Consider the following 27,050-nt stretch of genomic DNA (forward strand, 5'->3'; position numbering starts at 1 on the left):
TCAAGCCAGCTCAAACTCACCTAGAAAACCCCCTCTCTATGGCATAGTGTAGAGATTATTTCTTGGAAAAATTACATAAAAAGGCACTCTTAATCTCATATTTCAGATTAAGGTTTAAGTTTTTAATTTGTTACTTAAAGTCTCAAGTTTAAAACTTATGTTCATCTTTGTTATTCTGGACAGTAACAAAATAGAGAAAAACAAGAAATAAAACTATTGAACATAGAGGGTAGAAAAAGAAAATGATAGTCAGAAATTCAAAATTGACTTGGGTGAGACGCAAATTTTATCAATCGTTTTCCTATTTTATCTACTCCATTACTGCCCCACCATAACGAAAATGAATAACAAAGATGGAGAGTGACTCAATCGAATCAATGTCAAAATTTTGAGACTTTAATTGACAAAATTAAAATTTTTTGGAACCTAATATGAAACAAGCTTTAAACTGTTTGAGATATTTTTTATTTTTTTTCCCTATATTTATTTATTTTTGGCACACTGTCCCCAAATTGAAGGGAAGAAAAACCATCACTATAATGTAAAACAAAAGGCCATATTTACTTGTGATTTTGAACCAAATACACATATTTGCTATTGCCAATTTAACATTAACAAAGTAAAATCTAATTTAATGGTACCCCTTCTTGCCATGCCTGGTGACATTGTGCAACCATCCAATCCCTTTGAGGGCCTTGGAAATCTTGACAAGATTAGGCCTTCCCATTCCTAAGTTCATCTTCCCTGCTGAGAACTTCAAAGCCTGTAAGCAGCACAATTGCCCGTCCACTTCTTCCTCGTCCTCATCGTCATCTTCATTGTACTCAACCCCGCTTTTCTTCCCCTTCTTTGTGTTGCTTTTCGCCTGCAGTTTGTTCGAATCAGTCTCATATGTCTCCCAGAGCAAATCCATCCCTTCACCTCCTTCCACATTGTGTCTCTCCTCGAAAAGCTTACATGCCAATGTCCTCCTCCACTCTTTCTCTTTTCTCATTGAACCAAAATTTCCAAGATTGGAACACAATGTTTCGTAAGTCTCCACAGCTGGTGAGCTATTAGGAATCAAATTACCTTCACCTAGTCTTTGGGAGCTCACTTTGGTGTCATTTACTTTATTATGCACTGCATTGGATCCGCTTCTCATCAACGCGGTTGGTTTTTCTTTTCCCTCTTCTTCTTCAACTTTATAGGACACTGCGCCTTGTTGTTTGACTTCTTTCTCTTCTTTCTCTTCTTTTTCACCTAACATATTGTCTAACTCCTCCTTTTCTTGCAAAAAGCATTCTAATCTCTTTTCAACAGGTGCTTCAAGGACCGTTGAGCAAACTTCTTTGACTTCCAACTCCAGAACTTCATCTGGGTCCTCTCTAAATTCGAAACTTGACGTATCAAACACAATCTTATATACTTCAAATTCCTCAAATTGTTGGAAGTTTTCAATTTCATCATCCACTTTAGGCTGCAACCCTTGTAAAACAGCTTGGTATGTTGTAACAAGAAAACCAACCTTGGAATATTCAGACAATTCAGAGTGAGAGTTTTCTTGGACAAGGTTTGGAGAGACCGTGAGAAGAATGAGGAGTAGGAGAAGAAAAGTGGTGATGAAGAGAGGAGAGAGGAAAGATAGGAGCTTGAGAAGATATGGGGAGAAGAAGATGAAGTAAGAGAAGTAAAGAGGGTGAGAGAGAATGAGGAAACAAATATGGAACAAGTCAGAGAGGAGAAGACTAGAGAATTCAGTCTTCTTGGAGGTGCTTGATGTGAAAGAAAACTCAGACATTTTCTCTCTTGGTTTCTCTCTTCTAAAAGAGAATGTGAAGGAATGGTTTGGAATGGAGATGAGTGAAACTTTTCTTCTTGTTTGTTTCTGTTATAGTAATGGAAGAGAAAAGTATGAAAATTGGATGTGAGAACGCCGTGAATAAAGGGGAGAGACTAAAGGAGAGAGAGAGATAGACTAGACTAACTACCACTAGAAAGAAAAAGCTACTTTAGAAACATCATTTTTTTTTCCTTGTCTATCCATAACCACCATGTTTTCTTTTTCTTTTTCTTTTTCTTCTCTTTTTTGTTTTGATTTGCATAAACGACCTACCAATTCCTACTTGATAATTGTATGGAATCCCATAAATTCAATTATATCCAAGGAACAACTTTTTAGGAAGTTTATACCATTAGATACAGAAATGGAAAATGTTGCAGCTTCATGTCGTACTACTTGCTTTTTCACATGAAAGATATTGGGGTTAAGGCTTAGTTGTTGGTTGTTGTATATACATTGAAGATGTGTAAATAACACTCTACACTTTCCACAGATAACAAACCATTTAAGGCACATCAGTCATCTAATTCTTTTGGTATGATTTTGCTTATCAAAAATTAGAGGATTTTTTAACATGGTACATCATATCAAGACCAATTTGGCTAACAGACTCCCTGATTAGTGTCTGGCAATTATTTAGGGAAACCTCTTATACAGTTTTGTTAACATGTTCTTGATGTTTGAAACCTTCTTAATCACTTTTATAAAATATTATGCCCATTAATTAGGAAAAGTTTGATCTCTGGGCCAAAATTGAAAGTACTAGAGCAATCAAAGAGTCAAGACCCTCAGTTTACAACCTAGATTACTCAAGGGGTGTGACATGTTTGAGATATGGACATTCCTCCAATCTTGCTTTCCCAACGGCCTGCTAAAGTGCTAATGCGGTAACGCTATTGTCAAATTTGTCAAAACCTATCCAAATTTACTTTGAATTAGATAGGGACACCATCAAACGCATATACAAGAAGACAAAAACTACCTTCATTTACAACCCATCATATTAGCTTTTTACCGTTACTAGAAACTAGCTATAGCCCTTTATATGCTGATTACAACATAATTTCTAACATTAAAATTTTTATTTTAACTCCACCTAATCCAATAAATAACCATCCATTCATACTTTGAAAATTTTCAAGTATGATACGCTATTGTTTGTTAAAGTTGTTAAGTCTCATGTCAAATAACAATAACAAATAATGGAAAATTATTAAATACTCCGAGAGTACCATAAATGTATATTGTCTCCTCTCACATGAATTATGAGTCCCACCATAAATTTAATTAGTGAGACCCACAATTATGTGATAGTGGAAAGTATTCATTTATGATATTATGAAAGTACTCAATAATTACTCACAAATAATTAATATAATATAGTTGGACTTAAATTCACTGACTTAAACTTTTAGGTTAACAAAAGATAGAGTCACATCATGTTATATCAAAGTCTTCGTATATAACTCTTAATATCTATAAACCCATGTGTGTGTGTTAAAAATACTTAGTATTCTCAAAAGAAAAAATAACGGGTTAAATCTCATATTGAAAAATGAGTGTAAGTTTAAGAGATTTAAAGCACGTGTTGTGTATCCAAATGTTAGGCCATTTTGGATATATACCTCTGTAAGTTTCTTTAAAAAAATCTTCTCTCATTTCCCCGTGTGTGTGTGTTAAAAATACTTAGGGTATGTTTGGTAACTGTTTTTTTTTTTCTCTTATTTTCTGTTTCCAAAAACAATTTTCTATTTTTAAGACTAAAAAACTTGTTTGTTTTTTTATTTTTTCTTCAAAAAACGATCTTTTTAATTTCAGCCAACCAAACATGTTTTTTATTTCAAAAATACAAGAAAATTTTTTTTTCTTTATATTCCCAAAAACAAGTTTTTGAAAATATAAAACAAAAACGGTTACCAATGAAAACATGCAAAAGGTTGTTTTCAATTTCTAATTTTCAAAAATCAATTAAAACACCCATTTAATTTAATGAACATGTCTCATTTAATAAGTTAACATTAGAGTTCAAATCCTAGTAACAATATATTTTTTTATTTTTTTATTTTTTCTTCAAAAAACGATCTTTTTAATTTCAGCAAACCAAACATGTTTTTTATTTCAAAAATACATGAAAATTGTTTTTTCTTCCCAAAAACAAGCTTTTGAAAATATAAAACAAAAACCGTTACCAAACATAACCATAATATTCTAAAAAGAAAAAATAATGGGTTAATCCCATATTGGAAAGTGAGTGTGAGTTTAAAAGGTTTAAAGCATGTGTATCCAAAATTTAGACCATTTTGGATATACACCACTATAAGTTTCTTTAAAAAAACCTTCTCCCCTCTCCCCGTGTATATGTGTTAAAAATACTTAGTATTCTAAAAAAAAAAAAATCTATAAACCCAAAATCTGTATATATATATATATATATATATATAACTAGAAAAAAGAGGTGTGGGTGGCACACATTTAGGAGTGATAATAGGAGACAAAGAGGTGAGTGAGGTGCTAGGAATGAAGATAGATAGCACATGGGAGGGCACTCATGGCCACTCAAGTGCATGCCATGCATGCACCCCACGGTCCCTGGCTTTTTCACCTCTCAACGGTCCCACATGTCTGTTGCGACTCTTTTGGGTTTGTAATCAGGGTGTCAATGGAAGCTTTGGCAGATTTTCTATCCCATATCATTTTGACGAGAGTATCAATGTCATCAATATACTTGGTCTATGTCGGCAGAATTTTGCTTTAACTTATTGTAAATGCTGAAGAGAAGAAAGGGTAAAATCTAAATTAACTAGCAAGGTAAAGAAATTTGCTTTATAAAGATTGTACTCAGTGCACAAAACTACCATTTTTATAAGGTATAGGAGAGGTGATTGACACATAGTTTTATCCCCATTTTTTTAGGGTGATTTCTACACTCGAAACTACGACTTATCGCTTTTGATATAAAGTACTTGCCATCCAAATAAAATATAATGTTTACTTGGTTTAATGTTTGGTAGTAGGGATGAAGACAGTCAAAAAAGGAACAGATAAAGTAAAAAGAAGTTTTCAAGCTGTTCTGATCATTGTGTTAAGACTTTTTTTTTTTTTTTTTTTTTTTGCAGTTACTTGTTCTGTTTGTTTTAAGCAGCACCCGTTTTCTCTGTTTCATTGAAAGTTTATCATTCCAATTAACTTAAACTCTTTTCTTTGAAATGGTTGTTTAGTTTACCATGGTCACAGTCGTTGCTCATGACTCAGCTTCTCCGAAATTGGAGTTAGGATTGCCTATCAACCACTTCAGAAGTAAGAGACTTGTGAATTGGGTATGACATTTTCATTAAGGACTTGAGTGGTATTGGAGAATAAGCAAGTTTCTTTACCAGAAAAGATGGCTTAACTGTTTGAGGAGCACTTGCTGGTTTGGTGTAAGGATAACGAGGTTAGCAAAATGCTGGTGAAGGAGGATTGGAGCAAACCAGAAAGGGGCTACGTTGAAAAAACTGCATCAAATAGTGAATAGATAAACTAATGATGGCTTGGGGGAGGCTCTTGGTATATGCATGGACCTGCTGCAAAGGAATTCTGGGTATTCTAAATGGAAGCTTGATGCAGGTTTGGAGGATATCAAAATTCTGGCAAGGGTTTTGATTGTATCATGTTTTTCTTTAAGAAAAAAAAAAATATATATATATATATATATATATGTGTGTGTGTGTTAAAATTTTTACTTATAACATCTACTCTATAATTGTATTGTATTATATAATTGGATACGTTTTTAAGCGCAAATAGTGCAGCCCTGTTTTTGTACTGAGGAGCATGGTTGTATCTAGTTTACTTAATACTATATTTAACTGGTATATACCATATAGTGAGGTTAAAAAAGAATACTAACCTAACAAAATTGAAATTTAACTCTCCCCTACCAATCCACCCACTTTTGGACGGATTTGGTTGGTTGCCCAACCCCCCTCCTCCCCCTTTTTCCTCCACCAAACGAAGGGATCTTTTCCCCTCTCCCTCAGCTTCCTCCAACCCTCTTTATTTCTTGATTTCTCCAAACATAAACTTAGTGGAAGGTCTGATTTAAGGCCTTTCTATTTTGCTTTTAGAGGGGTCAAATGTTTGGCAAATTTCGCTAAAACATTTTAAGAGATAAAGCTAACAACAACTTTAAGGTTAAAGTTGAAATTTGGAATTTTTATGAAAAAAAACTCTACAAATAAGTGATTCGCCGCTCCTGCTTTATAAATCTAAAATTTGAAGCACACTATTTATTGTAATTTGTCATACACTCAAAACACTAAAATGCTTTTCGATTAAAACTCTATATCGCAAAAAGTCTAACTACTACTTCCTACAATAATAGGATAATACTAAATGAGAACTTAGTTGTTCAAGGAAAGAGAGAATATAACACACAAATCATAATAAGAATTTCATCATAATAAGAATTTCATCATTGAAACAACATTTCTCCCCTAAAACTACTAAGAATCATCAACTATACAAAATATAATCAAAATTAATTTATCAGATTATTTTGTATTCATGTTAGCACTTTGCATGATAAGCAAATTTCTTTCCCTCCCGAAAGCCTCTAAAAATATGGTAGATGAGGAACAAGATTCTCTTAATATTACTAATCAATCAATGTCAGTATATATAAATGAAGTGCTATGTCCACAACAAGAGTATGAGGTTCCTGCAAGATTTGTGGTGCACTTGCTATTAGTTTCCTTTAATATTTCAGATACTTTTCAAGCAAAAATATGAATTCTTCAGTATTTTATATTATAGAGAAAATCAAAAGACAAGGCCACTACATTTAGAAAAATAATCAGAACTTTTAAAAGCAATAATGAGTCAATTTCCCTTGGTGAGATCCAATACATTAATTAAAGAAACAATAATTTATGGAGCACCCCTTTTATTTCTTCTAACAATTATTATAGGTCTCAATTGATTCAACAATTGGATCAATAGAGTTATCATATTATTAGTCTAGGGTATCTTTTTAACCATAGGTATTCTTTCAAGAGCGGCATGGCCAAACGAGGCAATGGCTCATATCGGAATTGGGATCCGAAGGAAACTTGGGCATTTATTAATCCACCATAGCTTGAGTGGCATAACTATACTTCCCAGACTCATTTACAAGAAACTGATCCTACCAAAACTGAAATAGGGAGCAACCCATTCCTTTAGCTCAACCCCACCTTAAAGCCATGCTGGAATGATTATAATGACTTCCATATAATCATCACAGGTAGGGCCTATTGTTGACAATTTCAGCATCTTAACAAACAAAGGCACAATCATCTACCTTTAATCTTTCTCTTTTTTAAGTCAAATAGCTGTCCCAGAGATAATTCCACAACAAAGAGAAAGCCAAAGAACTTTTTAAAGGGAGAGTGGAAAACAAGTGAGTGGATTATATCTTCAAAGAAGAACTGTGGCCATTACAAAACCAAAATAACATCCATATTCAAGCAGAGACCATTACATGCTCAAAAGCAAAGTCATAACCATCCATATTCAAGTAGAGACCATTACAAAACCAAATTAACATCCATATTCAAGTAAGTCATAACCATGGTTTAAACAAGTAATAACCGACCTTTATAATGGTCCTTAAAACATCTAGCATCCTAACCCGTTTAAAACATGATAGCCCAAGTAGATATCACTCTGTCATGATAGGCTTATTCTCGCTTGCTTTGGGTCTCTGTTCCTTTGGTTTCTGCTCTTCCATTTTCCTAAAAATCCCCAAAAAAAAAAAAAAAGTAATATCCATAAATTAGAAACTTCATAGAGGATCAAGATTAAGAACATGCACTAATAAAGTTGACAAATAAATCAACCAATTTAACAAATTGGACAAAAAAAAAGAGCAATATCCATATATGTGGATGTCGCATACTCCAAATAGGTTGTCTAACACATGCATTAATATTGACAACAAAACCAAGAACTTTAATGGATGTAGAGAGAACAGAACATTCAACACACACAGAGGGAGGAGATCCAAATGAAAAGGTTAGTATTGGCGTAAGACAATAAATAAATATCTCACCAAACATATTTTTTATCAACTGCTCGTACATATTCACATGATAAATAAGTTGTTCCTGAACCAACTATTCCAGAAATATAAGAATAAGCTAACTGCTAATGCATATTTGCAATTTCATCCTATCAAATTTTATTTTACTGGGCCACTGTGTGAAGTCCAATTAAAGCAATAGTAGTATGGTTTTGAAGGTGTAATTATAATTATCTAGGGTTAAAACAGATTTAAATTTGGGTTTTCATTTTAAGCAGATGGCTAGTTTGTAACCAAGGGGCAGGCACGAAACCATAATTTCATTCAGGGATAGAATTAACCTAGCAAAATAGGTGAATATAGACTTTAGAATGTTGAGACAGATTCTGTTAATCTTTTATTACCTTACTGAGCTTAGAGTTCACTGGTCAAAGTAGGAGTCCAAATGCTACCAGTACAAAAAAGAGTCCTTATATATTTGTGCTCAACGTAGTCAAAGAAATGTGAGAGTTGAATAATAGAAAAACTTAGTGTTTTGAGTATTGAGGAAAATTGATCATAGTGTGTTCTTTCTCCCTTGCAAAACGCCTTCCATTATGTCACTGTTTACATAACTGGCCACATGCTATTGTTCACAACTTGTATACATATTCAATCCCAGTTTCTTCTCACCATTTTTGCAACCCTAAATCAAATATTTCCCCTTTCCTACCAAAACCAAATCAATCTTGAATCCTGACCCTTTTTTTCTTCTAAACTTACAAAACCTCAATCCACAAAATTCTCCCAATCTATCAGGGTGTCAGGTACTCATATCAGGCAAGAGATGAAGTGGGGATGGGATGAACTTCTTGTGTTAAAAAAGCAAGAAGTGAATAAGAAATACATATGGTAAAGCCCCTTTGTGTTGTAGATCTCTGCTTTAGTTGAACTTATAATATTTGTGAGGTGGACTTGTAAGAACAAACTAACGCATAAACCTAAAATCACAAGAATATACCAGAGTATGCTGCACCCTATATTTTTTTTTTTTTTTTTAAATTCACAAGTTGGAGAGCCTCAACACAAAAGTCAAGACTGAACCCAAAAGCAAAAATCCTAGAGGCAAACACTCATATGCATATATGTACGGATTTTGTTAACAGGTACACTGAACAACAAAAAGTGTCATGGGAAAAGGAAGAGACCCAGAGTGGCAGGGGTGTAGTAGGATATAAGGCACAGGAAGTGAGGAAACAATCAATAACAACACATTTTGGATAAGTACAGAAAAACTTCCAGAGGATGCTGTCCTCAGCATTGCAGTACTCAGAGATCAAATGCAAATTATAAGAGAATAATCAATTTTAAGTGACCATCTATAACATTTTGAGATGAAAGCACTACAATGCCAATGATGAACATGACACTCATTACTAGTTGTAAGGCAAATCCAAACACCAATGGTGGTTCCCACCATAGACTGTCTCTTTGCGATGTATCATGTATGGTTGAACCACGTCGGTTTCAATTTGGAAATCAGAAACCTTCTAAATTAAAAGGAGTTTGATTGATGTCAAAAGTTATCAAGACTCAGGCTGTGAGTCATGTGATCCCTGTTCTGGTGTAATACCCATTCCGTTTAATTATTGAAGATGGACTCAATAACATAGACACAACAACAAACTTTATCTAATTCACAAAGACTAAGTCCCACACCCAAGCAACCCAATGACCCATGAGTGAATTTCCTTTACCAATCCAATGTTGTTTATACTATAATTCTATATATAACATTCTCCCAAACCAGGTCCTATTTTCCAATATGTGCAGAAAGAAAAACATGGGAGAGTGATTTTTTCCTTTCTAGAGAAAGCTATTTTCCACAAGGTGGCCACAAAACAACCCCTTTTGTCAACAGAACAAACACAAGGTGGCACTATTACTATAAAAGAATCCAAATTTTTTTAACAATGAGTTTTCCCAAAGTTATTCTTCTAAAAGTGAGTCTAAATACAAAACAAATTACAACCCATTTGTCAAAAGCTTCGAAATAATCAAACCCAATATATACAAAGCAATCAGAACACCAGAGCAATGGAAACAAGGACAAACCAAAATACATATATACACAAAAAAAATATATGTATGTGTATGGAAAGAGAAAGAGAATTGAGAAAAAGACCTCTTGTCAGAAGAGCCACCCTTCTGGCTGAGGAACGATCGAAAGAGTGGTGAGTTCACGTCGTAAATCATTGTCTTGAATTGTATTGTATTGTTCGGTTAACACAGCAAAATTGAAAATAATTCCGCTTCCAAAGTCTCAACACAAACAGCAAATGAAAACCCTAATTACTCATTTACTCATTCTTTTGTCCTCTTTTATTTCAAGATGGGGGCGGCTGCCGGCTTTCCTACATTTGGGCTGAACAATCTTAGGCCCAATGTTAGGTAGGGCCAGGCCTGGGTCAACATTTTTGGCCCGACCCATGGCCCATGGATACCTTTTGTAAGCTTGCTAGCTAGATTCTTAGGATGAGTGTGCAGCCAAACCACTAATGCACAAAAACTGACCCTATCTAATCCAGCAGGTTTTGTCAGTTATGACTAAAACTTTTTTAAAAAATATATTTATTCCATGTGTAATAATAAGATTGATATATTTATAGTAAATTACTATTCACTGATTATTTTCAAGATATAAAAGAACTTCAAGATCTATTTTGATATACAGGTGAGTTAAAATATATTAGCCTCATTATATGCATTTCACACATACGATAAGCTTTTTTTTTTTAATAGGAACTGTGGATAGGGTTTTTTTTTTTTTATATATAATTTTTACATTATAAGAACGTGGGGTAGTGATGGTAGGAAGGAACTTTTTGATAGATTTTTTTTTTTTTTTTTTTAATATAGGAGTAAGGGACGTGGGGTAGTTTTTCTTTTATATGAATATTTTTAATTTTTTGTTGATTTATTATTTTAACCCCATAGAATAATGACAAGTTAATTAAATTAGAGGTATTTTTGACAGTGAAAAAGACAATAACTAACTTTCTGAATGCTCTTAAGATATAATAAAGATTAAAAAAAAATATTTTGTATATGCTATTTCAAGAATGGTTACAAATACTATTCACTTCCCTTTGAGGACACGCAGGATTGAGTTACTGGTCGAGTTGTTTTTGGTAATTGACACCCATCGAATTAGGTTTCAATTCATATGTTACTATTAATGGTGAAGTAGCCCTCTTTTTTATGTAGGAGTGCCTTATTCTATCTATCAAAGTCCTTCTTTGTCTATAGCTCGGGTCAGTCCCCCACAGTTTGCTTTGATTATCATCAAACAGTGACGTTCTGCATCAAGGGCTCTCACGTGAGCCATGCAACATTCCCAGGCAGGAACTGCTTAAGCTATTGATCTTTTGTTAATATGGAATCAATGCTTGTTTGGGTTCTCCTTAAATTTGTTGTTTCAAGCTTTGACCATTTCAACTTTAAATCTTGGTTTCATTTGTCTTGCTCCATGAGATCCACAACTTTCACTGTTAGTACATCCATACACTATTGTGGAATATGGGGTAACCGTGATCACAAAAGCTGAGGGCTTAGAGGCACAGGTGTATTTTATCTCTTCATGACAATATTTGTCCTCACTCAAATGAGTTTGCTAAGTGGTTACAAACAAATTTGACTCCAAGATTCTTTAAGTAACAAACTTGGAGAATCATAGGAATTTCTCTAAAGTGTGCAAAAATCTAGAGGGAAAAAAAAACTAATTATGGAGTCTATTTAAAAAAAATAAAGAATTGCCTTTGAAAAGACACACTTGAAAGGTTACTTTGGTTTATACAAACACTAAAATATTACATTGGTTTTTACTAACCGTTAAAGGGTGAAAAATCTTCATTTCTCTTGTTTTTATTGCAAAATTCTAAAGTATTGTCACTAATTGTAATTGTTTGGCTCGAGTGCGTACGAGCTCACTTGAATGGCTCTTGAGCAAGCACTTTGATAATGGACCAATGCTTAACCCCAAAATTTCACCTTTATGTTATATCTCACTCAAGCAATACTCAACCGCGAAAATGAGAACTTTGTTTCCCGATCGGCACTTTGTCTTCCGCTTAAGCAAGCTACTAAAACATAGTTTTTCATTTGTTTTAATTTTCTCATTTGTTTTACTGTCAAAGTAAGATCACACATTTATTAAAACCTACAATTGTATTACCTATATATGCAACAAACACTTGATAGTTATCCCTAACCAAACTCAAGTAGTTAGTCCTTATTATCTACAATCAGGAGACAAAAGAAGCACAACACTGTGGGTTGGCAATGGGGTAAGGTCAGGTTATGGGTGCCTTGTTTCCACCATATGCCATATTCAAGATGGAAAAAACATAAGCGGTGTAAAGGTAGAGGTATATTGTCTTTCTTTAATGAGATGATATCAACATTGATGAGAGTAAGAAAAATGAAAAAAGAAAGGAAAAGCCGCAAATAAGAGCATTGAAAAAACACACGAGTGTTTTAGAAAATAGTAATAGGATATATAATAATGATAAATCATGTGTGTGTGGGGAGGGGGGTGGGGTGGGGTAGGCGAGTGAGTAAGATTTGCCCCTACTCCATCCCCCTTTTTAAGGTTGAAGAAAATTCATATGAGTATGATGCGATTGATTTGGATCGAGATGGGATTTAAACCTTATATTTCTATTTATGCTATTATTGGTTTCATTGGATCATTTGCTAACATTGGTAAGTAAGCCATAAATTGGAATATGATTGGATGGATTTTTATTGAGGTTTACTAATATGGTAACACATTAGGGTTGGGGTTGGATCTACATACAGTTCAGCTTATATGGCAGGCCGCCCATCCAATCACCATTTCGTCGGTGCCCATTGCCTCTTCTCTCACTCGCTACCAACCAGCTCACACTATTAATCATTTATCTAATCCTTTGTCTTGCCCTTCACAATTACTATTATACCCACTCTATCCTTCACCCGATATAAAAGTCAAATGAGTTAGATAACATGGTATTAACTCTCATACACGGCAGTTGGCAATTTGTGTTTTTGTTAAATGACAATTTTGCCCTTCTAGAGAAGTCATGGTTTTTGTCAAATATTCATAAATAAAACAAAATTGCCTTCTTGATGTGAACCAATTGACCCACCACAAGAAAAAAAAAAATTGGTCTTATTTGGCTAACTAAAATAGAAATTTAATTAAATAAATATAAATATGCCTTGCGACATCTCAAAAGTTCTTTCATTTTAAATATATATTTCAATTAAAAGGCATCAGTCTCTCATAGATGCTAATTTTTTAAAATGGGAAATTGTTATTGTTAACTTTTGTGTATGTTGCTGATGATTAACTACGCTAATCTTTATAGAGTAAGTTCAATCTTTGTCTTCTTCTTCTTATTTTTTGTGTGTAAATGAGATAGGTTCATATCAAACCCATGGAGCAAACATCTTCTATCTCACTATGAGCCTTTCATTTTATATGCTACCAAGTACTTTATGTGTCAATTTTAATTTCGTTCAAATACTTTGATTATTTTATAAGAAATAAAAATAAAAAAGACACGTGGCAAGCTAAGATTAGAGAATAGAGGATTTTTATTTCGGACCCATAGAAATCCATTAGAGAAGGTTAGTTATTGAAAGTTGAGCGTTATTTTCTATCTAAATATCTAATCTTAGAGGTTAGGTTCCGTTTTCTTAGAAATACACATTCTCTTTCTATATATAAAGACCGTTTAGGCATGCTGTTATGAAAACTTGTGTGTTTTAAAATATGTGTTTTGAAAACGTGATATTTGTTTAAAATAAGCATTTTAGTATTGTTTATTTGAAACACAATTTTTTAAAGTCTTTAAAAATGCGAGTTTAGGTTGCAAAAAGGCCTAACACACACACCCATATAACTAAAAACAAGTTGGAATTTTTTTTTCTCTCACTTTCTTTGTCTCTCTCTTATTCAAAAGATCGTTCACTGGGGTTCCACGTTATACCCTAGTTTTGGAAATGTAGATATTCATAGTGTTTTGGTAAATTATATCATCGAATATAATAAGTATAAGACAAGTCATACCAATCCTCTTCCATTTTCATATACAAATTCAATTCAATATGGTATATTGATAAATTTTTTTCTTAAAATCCCTTCAATAATACTGTCTTCGAATTAAAACCCGCTTGTTATGATTATGGCTAAATGATTAAATATATCATTACTTAATAATTTAAACTTTTGGAATAATTAATAATTTATCATGATATGAGTGCAATTGATCTTGAGTTTGAATCATGCCTCCGCTTTACTTCCTATTTAACAAGTTAAACATTCTATTTGTTAGGTTCCACTTATTAAGAAAGAGTTTCGTCAATCATCAACACCAAAAGAATAAAATATTCCACCATTTTATTTATGCAAGATTTGAATGTGATATATATTTTATTTTGTTAGTCCGATGTATGTGGGGGATATGGAGGGCACATTGCAATACATCTGCCTTGTGCATGTGATGAACCATATTAAAGGTATATAGAGAGAGAGTTAAACAAATGTTCCGTTTGCACAGAGAAGGATTATTCTTGCTCTATTTGTTAGTTATTACTAGAAAAATATTATTGACTGTTTAATGGTTCTTAAAGATGAAAGTTGCCAGAACATACTCGATATATCGTATGATTCATATCACACATCACAATCACACTATATTTTGTACATATCTCACGTGATACTTAGATAAATAAATCCATATGTAGATCTAATCCAATGATTAGGTGACTAGCTAGGAATAGGATTAACCCTACTTGCATAAAATTTCCACCAAAGACATTTTTTAGTCCATTAATTAAAGAAAACAGTAATGGAAGGAAACCGATTATTGTCTTAGTCAATTAATTAAAACAATCATTATCCTATCAAAAAATAAAAATAATTATGGAACTGATCTCAAGAGTTTCTTATATTATTATAGTATCAATAATACCACAGACACAACAAACTTCATAACTTTTAAAACAATATATTTATGCATGATTAGTGTAATCGCTTTTATATAAGATCATCTATGATGTCCTTTTTATGATACACCAATTAAAACTAATCATCTTAGCAATTGTATATAAAAAAAAAAAATTGTGTATATAAACTTTTTGTTATTAACATGATCAAAAAAGAAAGGCACAAATGGCCAAAAATCGAGGGGGACCCAAATGGTAAAAATGGAAGTGTATCCAAGTTAGCTAATGGTCTCATAGATATTTGGCAAGCTCTCTAAAAAGGGTAGCACTGGAAATCAACAAAACCCAACTAAAGTACACAGATGCATACGTTCCCCTACTCTTAATTCAACCTCTAAAAACCTTTCTCTCTCTCTCCACACCCCATTATACCACCTCCACCACCACCCTTTCTTTATTTCTTTCCTTCCATATACAATGGGAAGAAGAGATACATAAAAAAACAAAAGGTGGTGGTAGATAGATAGATGCATGAGATTGAGCCACAACAAAACATAAATAGTTGACATAAATAAAAAATCTCTCTTTTTCACATAAACCACCACCTTACCTTCTCTTCCTAAATTCTAATCCTTTTTGCCTTTGGCACCAGATTTTTCCTCACCAACCCTCTTTGATTCTCCTTGGGTTCCACGCTCCTCTTCAGGTATAATACAAAACAATGGTTTCCTTTTTCTAAAGTTCCTTGCTTTTTGTTGGAGTTAGTCCATGCTTGACTTGTCCAACTGGGTCTTTGCTCGTGAGCATTCTGCCCAGTTGACGCGCTTGACTCACTCACTGCAATGAAACGTTGCTTTTTTTACATGTTTTGGCTTTCTGGGTTTTCTTCAATCTTGTGTTTTTGGCTTTGTTCAAGAGGGGTGCTGGTGTTTGGAGAATTGGGTTTGTCTTTACTTTAACAACAACTCCAAGAAAGGTGGTAGGTTGGTGGGGTTGACTTTGGTTTATAAGGTCATAGATTAGGAAATCCTCTCAAGGAAATCTTTTGGTGTTTGTTTTGGTTTCCTTAAATTCTAATCCCATGTCTTTTGATGAGTGTTTTAGGTGTTTGTGTCGGCATTTTTTTGTTTTTGGTTTTCTTGAACTTGTTTTATTATTTTTTGGGTTTGAAGCTTTGTTACCCTTCTGCTAACTTGTAATTGATACCAACTTCAGCAGCTCTGAAAGGGATAGTTTTTATGTGTTTGTACTGGTTTGTTATTATTCTAGTCCATATGAGATTGGAATTCGCAGTTGGGATAATTGACATTGTTTCACCTGCATTTAAATCGAAGCCAAGCTGGGTTTTTTTTTTTTTTTTTTTAAATGAACCTTCCAGGGGAAATTACTGTTAATATTTTCATCAATGTCTTCCTGTTGTAGTATTGTAGTGTTGTTGAGTACTTGAGATATATCATCTGGGGCATTGTAAGTAAGTGCCTTAAATGTCAACTTTCTGCCATTCCTGTATAGCTTGTTGAGTTGAATTCAGAAATTGTAGTTGATACTAGAGTTAACACTACAAGATAGCCATGGCTGATCTTTCATCCCACCGATCAATCATATATGTAATGATTTCTGAGAAATTGCCCTTAATCTTTGCTCATACTGTTTGAGTGTTTTAACAATTACATGACAATTAAATCTGAAACGTTTTCATAAGGAGGAGTAGAAAATGGGTGTTGTACGCACACCCTGCCAATAACAGCAATCGGGCTTGTAAAGAAGAATTACTCCTTCCTGTAGTAATTTATTTAGGTTCTCTCCTTAAGATTATCATGTATTCACTGTGATGCTTCAAATTGCCAATGCTATTAATCTTATCCTTGGCCATAGGCAAATTATTAATCAACTAATAGTGCTGGTATAACACAATATGCATAATATGCATGGAGCATTTGATTGATGAGCAGATGAAAAATAAATAGAAACAAGGACTTATATATTGAGTTAGGCTTTCTGCTAGTTGAAGTTATTCAAGTTGGAAACTTGCTTTCAAATGAAATACTAGTAAGAGAAAATATGTAGGCAGAAGTCATTATATTCTCCCACTGTTTTTTTTTTGGTTGTGTGTGTATGTTTTGTAATGAATTTGGAGGAAGCTGTCGTTTTGCCCAATTAAGCATATACAAAATGTCTTTGCATCCATTTCCACAAAAGTACATTGCTATACCACTCCAGCATCATAGAGTAAAAAATTCACATCATATGTTGACTATTTTTAAACTCAACTAATGTTGTTCTCTATACTTGTTTGTGACCCTTCATATTTTTATTTTTATTTTTTATATTTATTCATATTTATAATGTATAAGTGCTTATAAGTTGTAATAATTTCTTTAGAAAAGTTTTAATTAAATTCAAAGTGGTTCATCCTTATTAATAGTTGTCATTTTCAAATATTTTTCCTTCTGAACTTGGTTTCATATTGTCATAATTGCTCTGCCTTAAGTGTAGGAGCTTGGTGATATATGAGAAGGGCCGTCCAGATAACTGTTGTGCATTAATTGGAATATCTGAATCAAACTATGGTGAGCTTACGAAGACGCAAGCTTCTGGGACTATGCTCTGGTAAGTCTTTATTGAAAATCTACTACATTGGAATGATTAAGTGCTTCTGTTGAATTCACCCTATACAGTTTGTCCCAACTCAGACTAACTAGCATGATATTTCATTTCAATTCATAGTTAGCATGATTTTTTATTAGAGTTTAAATATAAATACAATTTTCTTTCTTTGTGTTGCTGCTTCTAAATACATTTACATTCTGATGAAATAGAGAAGTAAATAACAGTTTTAGTGTAATATAATTTGTTTATTCACCAAAGTTGATTGGCCTCTGCAGGGAAAAGTTCATTCATAGCTCCACTTCCTAGGTTTTTCAATGGAATTACTCCTGAAATTTCTACGCATAATTCCAATCATGTCAGAGTGCATCCAGTGGCTCCAGCTTATGTAAACCAGCCAGTGGGGGTAAGAATTCAAGCCCTTATTTATTTAGTCACATGCATCATTTTTTTTAAAGAAAAAAAAAAGTCACATGCATGAGATAGAGGCTAGAGCATTGAGGTTGTTGTTGTTGGTCTGCCTTGATACGAGTTTTTCTTCTCAATCTGTGCTATGTCTTGTAGATTTTGTCTGAAGTTTGTGTTATATACACCACAGGGGAATTTGTAAGTATTTGTATTGCTGTCCACAAAAAAAAACCACACGGAAATTTCATTGCGTAGTTACTTCCACCGTAATTTTATGCACTGCGTATTAGTTTTATCACACTGCCTTGGTTATTTATATAAATGTTTTTGGATTGTTGAAGCAAAACAATTAGTTCTGGAAGTAAGGTATTCCAACCTCCAACCCAAAAGAAATTAGAAATGAAAAGAATTTAATGTAGAAGAACTTACTCTGCAGCTTGATGACTTGGTTGGTAAAATTATAAGGATCTTTCTGAATTAGGCAAAAAATGTACCGAAGTGATATGGAAAAGAATTCAGTAATTATAATATCTCCATTTGCATCTAATTCTTGAATAAGTACAATAAATACATCATTCCATAATAAATTTGGCTATCTTTAAGGAAGTGAGCTCTGAGAAGGAATCTATTGTTTTTTTTTTTTTTAAGGGGGGGGGGGGGGGGGAGGAGTAAGATGGAATAGGATCATCATAAGTACTACGTTGCCATTCCCCCATTAGTTAGCTGAATGAAAGTTAAGGATCTTTTTCATCATTAAGATTTACTCCTTCATTAAATATAAATGGAAAGATTTAGGCAGTAATGATTATATTTCCTCTCTTGTATTTGTGCATAGTATGCAATGTTATGGATTGCTTCCTTCTGTTAAGTAAGTAGTAAGGTACCGTAGTACATATTCAGGATATGATGAATCCACCACAGGCTCTTGGCAAGTCCATTGTGGGCTGGAATTCTGTTTTAGCAAAAATTTTCCTCTGTATAACATTTTTTTAGATAGGATTGTCACAGCGCCGTTGTTTAGTTGTCAAAAATAAAAAGGTTTGGTATTTCAATGCCCCAGACTTGGTTTTCCACCCATGTCATTAGTTCCTAATTACTTTGACCTAGAAGGTAAACAGAAGCGTGTTTTTGAATTATCTATTTTCTGTATATGGAAATTTATAATCCACCCTTTCTTGCTATCTCTGGTGGAATAAATTGGCATGTAATAATCAGATATTCAATTATACATTCTTTATAATCAACGTCTTGAAAAAATTCAGGCACATTAATTTCTATATAAATGATATAATTGCTAACGAGTAAGCTGTATACATCCAATATGCATACTACAAACTTACATTTTACCTTATTTGAATTTTCCCAGAATAGAATAGGACCTGGATCTTCAAATGGATCTGGTTCAAGCTCATCAAAAGAGCAGCCCATTCAACCAGTTGCAGGTTTGTTGGTTCTGCAAATTATGTGTTGTATATATGCTTAGTTAACTATGTCAAAGTGGACTTAAAATTGTTCATTCATGGCCTCTACAAGGGGCATCAGTATGTTGCACTTTTCTTTCAAATTTTCTTTGATAATCTATTAAATGGTCATGCTGAATGCCTAACAGACACAAAAACTTCTTCTTTTTTTAAATTTTATTTTTCAAATAATTTGGTTATGATCATGGTTTTAAAAACTGGAACAGTCAAAGAACCAGAAAAGAGTCTGATCTGGTTTTTAAAACCATGGTTATGATATGTTGGGGGAAAAGTATACACCCAAAGGATCTGAGACAAGGATAGACATAATGGAGAAGGTAGGTGATACAAGTCACGCAACAAGGAAAAAAAATGGGCACATAGAATTATTATAGAACAAGATGAAATTGGTATAGTTTGACAAGGTTTTAAATTCTGTTCTGTTCCAGTTGGAACAGCTGCAATTTTCCATTACGGAGCTTAGATTGGTGCAAAAGGCCCCTCTGTTCCGTAACTTCCCAAATGCAGGACTATTCCGGCCTGTACCAGTGCTCCTGCCCAGATTCCGGCATTCCTGACCGAAATGAATTTGTGGGTAAATATGACAGATTGTGAGAAAAAATGAGATTAGCATGGTGAGAAAAATACAATAAATAAAAAGAAGAAGATGGGAACATAGATTCAGAGAGTCACAGTGAGATTCTGAGAATGAAAAACAATTATGAGCCCATTGATGTTGTGCTTAATCTGTCAAATGGAGAGGAACTTGTTTTGTAACGGAGAAGCTTGCATTGATAATAACAGTTATGTCTCAAACTTTCTCTTTTGAAGGTCTGCCTACTTCAAAGTTCAAACTGAGAGAGCAAAGTGAGATGAGAAGAAGTAAAATACAAAGAGGGAAATGAGATCAGATGAGAGAATTCAATATGTTGTAGGAGTTGGAACTTGGAAATTTCTTGGAAGGTTCGTTGTTTACAAATGCCCCCAACATCTATGTTTACTTATGAAATAACCAAACTTGCCTTTTCTTAATAATTAATCCAATCACTTTATTAGGAATTTTTCTAAAACTCTATATTAAATTCATTAATGTATATAATTTAAATTTAATAATATAGAATAGCCATTAAAAAAAATTAACAATAGTAGTAGTAGTAGTAGTAATAATAATAATAATAAGTAATACATTTTTAATAATGATGTATATATATATACACACACTATGCATAATCCCGAAACGGTGCACCAGTACACACCAGTACTAGAGCATTTCGTTCTAGTAACCAATCCAAAACACTCTCCAGAACGGAATTCAAAACTTGACTACCTTCATAAGAAATCCTCCTTTTGAACTCTTCAAATCCCTTTCGTTTGCAAAAGTGTCAGTACAATTTTTTGTAGTATTTAATGATTGCGGTGTGCATTCATTCTTTGGGTAAAAAGTTCAAGGATCTCCTAGACCAAGGTTTAATATAATCTCAACATTTTTATGAGTTTTTATTTTTTATTTTTAAATGTACTTATTTTTTAGATGAGGGAATTAGCCATACTTCACATCCAAAGAGCAAGCATGCTTTTAATCTTTTCTCAACCCATATGCTCTCTTTCTGTTTTTTTCCTTTGCAACTCCTAGTTGAATATCTCTTTCGAAGAAACTGGGCATTTGTTCATTAATTTTTTACGGCTTTTGCTTTCTCACTTTTGCCACAATTTGGACATCACTACTATCCTTTAGATATGCCTCAAGATTGGAATCCCAATCTTTGCATTATTGTAAAAGATTGTTTAACACCAACTGAATAGCTCTTCTTTTGGGGATATAACATCAAGATACAACAATATCGTATGCTGTCATCATATAAAGCTGTTTAATCATCGTAGCAGTCTTTTAATGTAAAATATTAGAAACTAGTAATTTCCTCTCAAATGGTCATCCTCATTCTACAAGTATCAAATGGTGAATTTGATGTATTTATCTGTAGTTCTAGACGCTATCTTTTATGAACTTAGTCACATTATATTTGTCATGAAAGACATATCATCAGGAACTTGATCCTGTTTGATCAGGCACTATCGAGGAAATTGTTATGGCGTTATGCTTTGGAGAGAGGCTTTATGGAGAGGGGTGGTGGGTAAAAAATATGGTAGCATGTGGGGGCTGGTGTTCTATAAGGACAGGTTGGGGAAATTTTTTCACTGTATTAGTTTTGAGTGGGTGTGGGCTTTATGGTCAAATTCTAGCATGATTCATGTTGTGGTGATCAAAATTTGGAGGATTTTCCAGAATTATTTCATATTGTGAGTAATAAGGAGGCTTCAATGTTAGACTACTTGCAAAACTCTGATGACAACATCCTCTGGGACATTACTTTTTTCAGAACAGTGCAAGCTTTGGAGCTGGAGTCCCTAATATCTTTCATGGATCTAATTCACTCTACCAAACTGGGAAGAAGTGGTGAGGATAAATTATGTTGGAACCCATCTAAATGCAGAGTATTTGAAGTTGAATCGTACTCAAGAGTGTTACATCCTACAGGAGGTTTGTCTTTCTCTTAGAAAAGTATTTGGAAGCCCAAAGTCCCAACTAGAGTGGCTTTCATTTTATGGACAGTAGCACTGGGGAGAATCCTAACTACGGATAACCTGAGGAAACAAAGGAATAAAGTTGTTGATTGGTGTTGTATGTGCCAGACAAGTAGAGAAACTACAGAAAATTTGCTTCTTCATTGTGACATTGCCAGCGAACTATAAAATATGGTTTTCAGTCTCTTTGGGGTCTAATGGGTTATGCCTTGTGGTGTAGTTGAGCTTTAAGCAAGTTGGCCGGGCCAGTTGGTCAACATCAATAGTATAGAGATTTGGAAGGCAATCCCTCGTTGTCTAATGGGGTGCATTTGGAGAGAGAGAAATGCTAGGAGCATTGAAGGGTGTGAAATATCTGTTTTATACCTGAAACTTTTATTCTTCAAATCTTTATTTTAGTGAATGAATGTTTCAGAATTTTTTTCTTTGTCAATTTACTTAGATGGTTGTAATTTTAGATCTTAATTGTTGGTGTATCTCTTGTATACTTCCCATGTACATGGATTAAGCCCCTTTTGTGCTTTTTAATGAATTGTTTACTTATAAAAAAATGCCATATGAATTTTCAGGAAAATGCTATATTGTTTTATAAGAATTTAGTGCTTTATTTTTCTTACTGTAAACTGCTTCTTTCCGTGATAAATTCATAAAGATTTATATCTCATAATTATGAGAATTCGACAATTTGGAAATATTGGTTCATGGATAATTATAGATTTTGGAGGATTATCATTGCAAAAATCACGCAATGACATAGATCCAATATTGCACATGTTGCATGTGTGAGTGAACCGAGATGATCAGTCCGATCTGAGTTTGGCCCTGTGCATTATAGCATCCTGGCATGTGAGATGCTTATATGATCTGAGTTTGGCCCTTTATTTGTAAACTTTTGGGTGCAAAATATAGGAGTTTTTGCGCATGCTGTACTTTTGACTTATGTTACTGCCGAATTTTTCTATTTGTAGGGCCACCAATTAAACGCAGAAAGCGACACAGGAGAAAGCATTTTCAAAACCAAGAACCATGTCTCATGAGAGGTGTCTATTTCAAAAATATGAAATGGCAGGCAGCAATAAAAGTTGATAAGAAACAAATTCACTTGGGAACTGTTGGTTCGCAAGAAGAGGCTGCCCGTTTGTATGACAGGTAGTTCTCTGAATTCATCTTTTTTTTTTTTTTTAATTGAAAAAGGGGTAGGAGAGGTGATGAAAGGTGGCTCCCCTACCTGAGCATGGCCATATTGTTATTTGCAGGAAGCCTAATAATAGTAAAGTAATTTTTCTCAGTTAGGAACAAGATGGTATCGTTTCAGAATCCTTTTTTGTACCTCACCTCATCTTGCTGAAGTTGTCTATATTTTCTACTTGTCAATGAAATTTTGTCATGTTAGCAACATGGCTGAAAGTATTATTTTCTAATTTCAGTCTCATTCTTTAAACTTCCTTTCTCAATTTATTGATCAGTTGATAAAAAAATTTGTAGTTAACGTGAGTTGTGGCCTGTCAACTAGTAGGGTTCAGTGACTTATGGTAATGTCAAAAATAGTTAGTGATATATTTTCCTTACTAGGCATCATTTTGGCCTTTACAATTCAATGGAGCTCATGGTGACAAAAATTAAAGGAGTCCACTAGATCAATTACTAATGTGTCTCACTTATTCTATTTACTTGTTGCCTGTATATTTTTCTAGTTTCTGTGCAAACTATTATTATGAGTTTTTATTTACCTAATATTTCATTTGGAAATACAAATATTAAAAAGATGTAGATGTATTTAGAGCTTTTGTTGCTTATGAGAAGTGCAAAAGGTATCTGAGGAGTGCTAGTGTCCAATGAATAGTATCAAACTTCTTGAGGGAGATGTGAGTCTTTCATAGGCCATCACAAGTCAGAAAACCATGACCCCTTCTTGTGCAATTAGCTGAACAAATCTCAAGTCTTTATTGTTTTATTGGTCTTTGTTGCACTTCCACTCAACTCAATTATGCCTGAATACCATTTACATTGGGGTCAGCTCTATGGATCCTCATCAAATGGTTGGAATACTTGTTGCATGTTTGCCTTAAACCTAAACCTATTGATTCCTTTGTATATTTTAAGTGATTTTCTATAAGAAGTTAATCTACCTTTTCAATTATTGTTGCTAGACAAATGCCAGTTGATGTGAGCTGAAAACTGAAAAATATGAAAAAAGATTCTCCAATAATAATCATAGAATTTTTATTTTTATTTTTCTTTCTATTTTCTAACCGAAGTTGGTTAATGAGCTCCTCTCACTGACTAAAGAGATTAAACCTATGTATGCCTGTTTTCCCTTTTCTTTGGACAACACATAAAGGAAATCTGTGTTGACTGAGATATCCATTAAGAGAAAAGGAACTAGGTACATTGAGTACCTTCCCTCATCACATTAGCATTGTACAAACACCCTTGAAATTATCATTCAACAACTCCAAAGCAAAAATATGTTACTTATTTCTCTCGTTCACAAATCATTCAAGCAGAAACACCAGTTTTCTCATGTAATCAACTATTACATATTAATGGTGGTCTTTGCCATTTTCATGTGTGCTAAAATCTATAGGCTAAGATGAAAATGAGATAATTTGTTACTGATGATTTGGGTAAGCATTATCTGTAAAAATTGATTAACGTATGTTTAAACTTATTATTCCCTTTGTTTATATCCAGAGCTGCTTTCATGTGCGGAAGGGAACCTAACTTTGAGCTTTCTGAGGAGGAGAAGCAAGAACTTCGGAAATTCAATTGGGAAGACTTCTTGGCAATAACTCGTCATGCCATTACTAGTAAAAGTAATCTTTCCTTACCAGGCTTTGTCATAATTATCTTGAAGTGTATGTCCCTTGGATCTTGAATTGGTTTCCTTACTGTATAAAAAATTTCAGAACACAAGAGAAGGCTTGGGGCAGGATCACAGAGGAGGTCTGAGTCTCCGTTGCAGAACAGCGACTGGGATGTCAAGCAAGAAGTCAATGGCCATTCGACTTCAGAAGATATGGAGCCAGACACATCTGCCTCTTGAAAACCACAATCAAGAACAACACCGAATTTTCTAGTTCTAACAGTAAAGTTCTAGCTGATAGGCTCCAATTTTTGTTTTATAAAGGCCCACTCTAGGGTCAATCATGGTAGATTTCATTGTCTCATGGTAAGCAAATTCTTCTTGCTTTAAACCAATAAAGAATTCCATATTGGATGCATCATAGTCATTAATCAGCATCATCTTCAGTTGGATGAACCTGTGCGCAGATATAATCCTTTTTCCTGAAGTTGAAGCTTAAACTACATTCAAACTCATTATAAGCTGTTCATGTAGAAAAAGCTTCTTGAGAAATTTGGTAGAGTAGTTACTATTGGCAGTAATTTATCTGCTATTTACATCATTGTATACTGAATTCATGCACTACCAATAGCGGTATGCAATTATTAACTAATATAATTTATAGATCAATGTGTGCTGATGTGAACATTCCATCTGGCTGATGATCAGTAATGGAAAGAAAGCTGCAACATGGAATTTCATAATTAGACTCTATTGTAGTGTACTCTATAGTTACAAGCTATTGTGTTTAATTGGCCCAATTTTATCTGATGTCCCTGAAGGAACCGGTGGCTTATGACAATTGAGGGATTTTGAGGGGGAGGTGAAGAGGGAGGACTTAGTGGAGATGGCTCATGGTAATCAAATGTTTTCTTTAGAAGAAAAAAAAATTGTTTTTTTAAAAATAGCAACCAAACAGGCAACTAATGCACCCTGTACTTAAAAAAATAGCATCCAGGTTCAAATCCAATACTCTCAAATATTGATGTATAAAGAATCAAAGACAAAAAATGTAGAAAAGAAATAGGTAAAGTCATATATCTAATATAATAATTGTAAAATGTAACCGGATGCAAACTCTTTGAAAAATAGATATACTCCATAAAAGATGCATAGTTGCCCCATGCCCATTGTGTTGTGTACAAGAGATGTTAAGGAATTTTGGACCAGGCAAACCCAATGAGACTGGGCCCAGTCCAATCTTTTAGCAAGAGTCCCTTGGTTTCCTATATGTGATTGTCCATAACTTCTAATTACTACCCATTTCAAAATCTATAAATATGGTGTAGTGTTAGTGTGTTACCAATGTGAATTAGAGCATCTCCAATGGTGTAGTTAAATGCATAAAAATTTCTATAATAGAGAATGACATCATAAAAAATAGTCTCCAATGGACTCTCTATACTCATAATTTTTTTTGGCTCATGAACAGCAGCTCATCAAGTCTGATGGGTTATTATTCATTCTTCAAATGTTTTTTTTTTTTTCTATTATAATAATTAGGTATTGAATAAAAAATGTTGGAAGATATGTAATTGTTAAAAAAAGAATAAATAATGAATGAAAAAATAATATTTAAATGAGATAGAGAATCTGTTGGAAAGTGTATTTGAAAAAGTGGGTAACTAAAAGGTAAAAGTTATTGTTTATTTTCCAAACAGTACAAAAATTTACCTAATCTGCTGGATATGCTCTTACATTATGTAAATATAAGGGGGAAAATCATTCATCTCTCTCTCTCTGATTCTCTATAGATTTTTGTGTTTTATTGAAGTAGCAATCAAAACCTCAAACAAAGATATGGATTTGTTGTTGATAATTTGATACAACAATTATGTAGATTCTAGAGGTTAGTATTTGTCTTCTTTCATTATCAAAAATGAAGGTTAGATATGTAGGATTTATAGCATCTTCAATGGCTTTTTTAAAGCCAATTTTAGAGCATTAACATCCCAAAAACCCACTTTAATAGCTTCTCTATCTCTATTTTTTAGAGTAGAGTTGCTACAGTGCTTCTCTATAAGTAGAGAACACTGTAACTTTTACTATTCATAATTCAAATGTTTTTTTCTATTATAATAATCAGATATTGAATAAAAAAGTGTTGGAAGATATGTAGTTGTTAAAAAAATAAAAATAAATAATGAATAAAGAATAAATGAAGAAATAATATTTAAATGAGATAGAGAATATGATATAAAATCTGTTGGAAAGCGTATTTATAAAAGTATGTAGCTAAAAGGTAAAAGTCATTATTCATTCTCCAAACAGTATAAAAATTTGGAGAATCTGCTGGAGATGCTCCTAGGGAGG

The 27,050-nt window shown here is 33.5% G+C and overlaps 3 protein-coding genes across 6 annotated transcripts; 1 reads left to right on the forward strand and 2 right to left on the reverse strand.

Moving 5' to 3' along the window:
• Nucleotides 1-537: 537 nt before the first annotated feature.
• LOC115960578 lies at nt 538-1,978 on the reverse strand. The gene has a single exon (XM_031079521.1). The coding sequence runs from the start codon at nt 1,778-1,780 to the stop codon at nt 632-634; it is 1,149 nt and encodes a 382-aa protein (XP_030935381.1). The 5' UTR covers nt 1,781-1,978; the 3' UTR covers nt 538-631.
• Nucleotides 1,979-7,228: 5,250 nt separating this feature from the next.
• On the reverse strand, nt 7,229-10,203 carry LOC115962265 (wound-induced basic protein). Its single transcript, XM_031081172.1, has 2 exons — nt 10,027-10,203; nt 7,229-7,575 (listed from the first exon to the last, which is right to left on the reverse strand). Exons 1-2 carry the CDS (start codon nt 10,095-10,097, stop codon nt 7,503-7,505), a joined length of 144 nt encoding a protein of 47 aa, XP_030937032.1. The 5' UTR covers nt 10,098-10,203; the 3' UTR covers nt 7,229-7,502.
• Nucleotides 10,204-15,206: 5,003 nt separating this feature from the next.
• LOC115960189 (ethylene-responsive transcription factor-like protein At4g13040) lies at nt 15,207-25,444 on the forward strand. 4 transcript variants are annotated; one of them, XM_031078957.1, is made up of 8 exons: nt 15,207-15,540; nt 17,326-17,444; nt 17,720-17,847; nt 18,006-18,047; nt 19,216-19,291; nt 22,861-23,041; nt 24,587-24,708; nt 24,802-25,444. In XM_031078957.1, the coding sequence occupies exons 2-8, from the start codon at nt 17,402-17,404 to the stop codon at nt 24,936-24,938; spliced, it is 729 nt and encodes a 242-aa protein (XP_030934817.1). In that variant the 5' UTR covers nt 15,207-15,540; nt 17,326-17,401; the 3' UTR covers nt 24,939-25,444. The 4 variants fall into 4 exon arrangements, with proteins under 4 accessions (XP_030934817.1, XP_030934818.1, XP_030934819.1 ...); XM_031078958.1 differs by having other exon boundaries at nt 17,331-17,444; XM_031078959.1 differs by lacking the exon at nt 18,006-18,047 and having other exon boundaries at nt 15,209-15,540.
• The last annotated feature ends 1,606 nt before the right edge of the window (nt 25,445-27,050 follow it).

Source organism: Quercus lobata, chromosome 9 (genome assembly GCF_001633185.2).
Source record: "Quercus lobata isolate SW786 chromosome 9, ValleyOak3.0 Primary Assembly, whole genome shotgun sequence".
Taxonomy (NCBI): Eukaryota; Viridiplantae; Streptophyta; class Magnoliopsida; order Fagales; family Fagaceae; genus Quercus; species Quercus lobata.

Excerpts from the sequence above, each read along its gene's own strand:
- LOC115960578 (XM_031079521.1), bottom strand. The coding sequence starts at position 1,780 with ATGTCTGAGTTTTCTTTCACATCAAGCACCTCCAAGAAGACTGAATTC.
- LOC115962265 (XM_031081172.1), bottom strand. The coding sequence starts at position 10,097 with ATGATTTACGACGTGAACTCACCACTCTTTCGATCGTTCCTCAGCCAG. Across the intron at positions 7,576-10,026 it reads GGTGGCTCTTCTGACAAGAG|GAAAATGGAAGAGCAGAAAC; the intron begins GTCTTTTTCTCA and ends GGGGATTTTTAG.
- LOC115960189 (XM_031078957.1), top strand. The coding sequence starts at position 17,402 with ATGGTGAGCTTACGAAGACGCAAGCTTCTGGGACTATGCTCTG. Across the intron at positions 17,848-18,005 it reads ATGTAAACCAGCCAGTGGGG|ATTTTGTCTGAAGTTTGTGT; the intron begins GTAAGAATTCAA and ends TATGTCTTGTAG. Across the intron at positions 23,042-24,586 it reads GCTGCCCGTTTGTATGACAG|AGCTGCTTTCATGTGCGGAA; the intron begins GTAGTTCTCTGA and ends GTTTATATCCAG.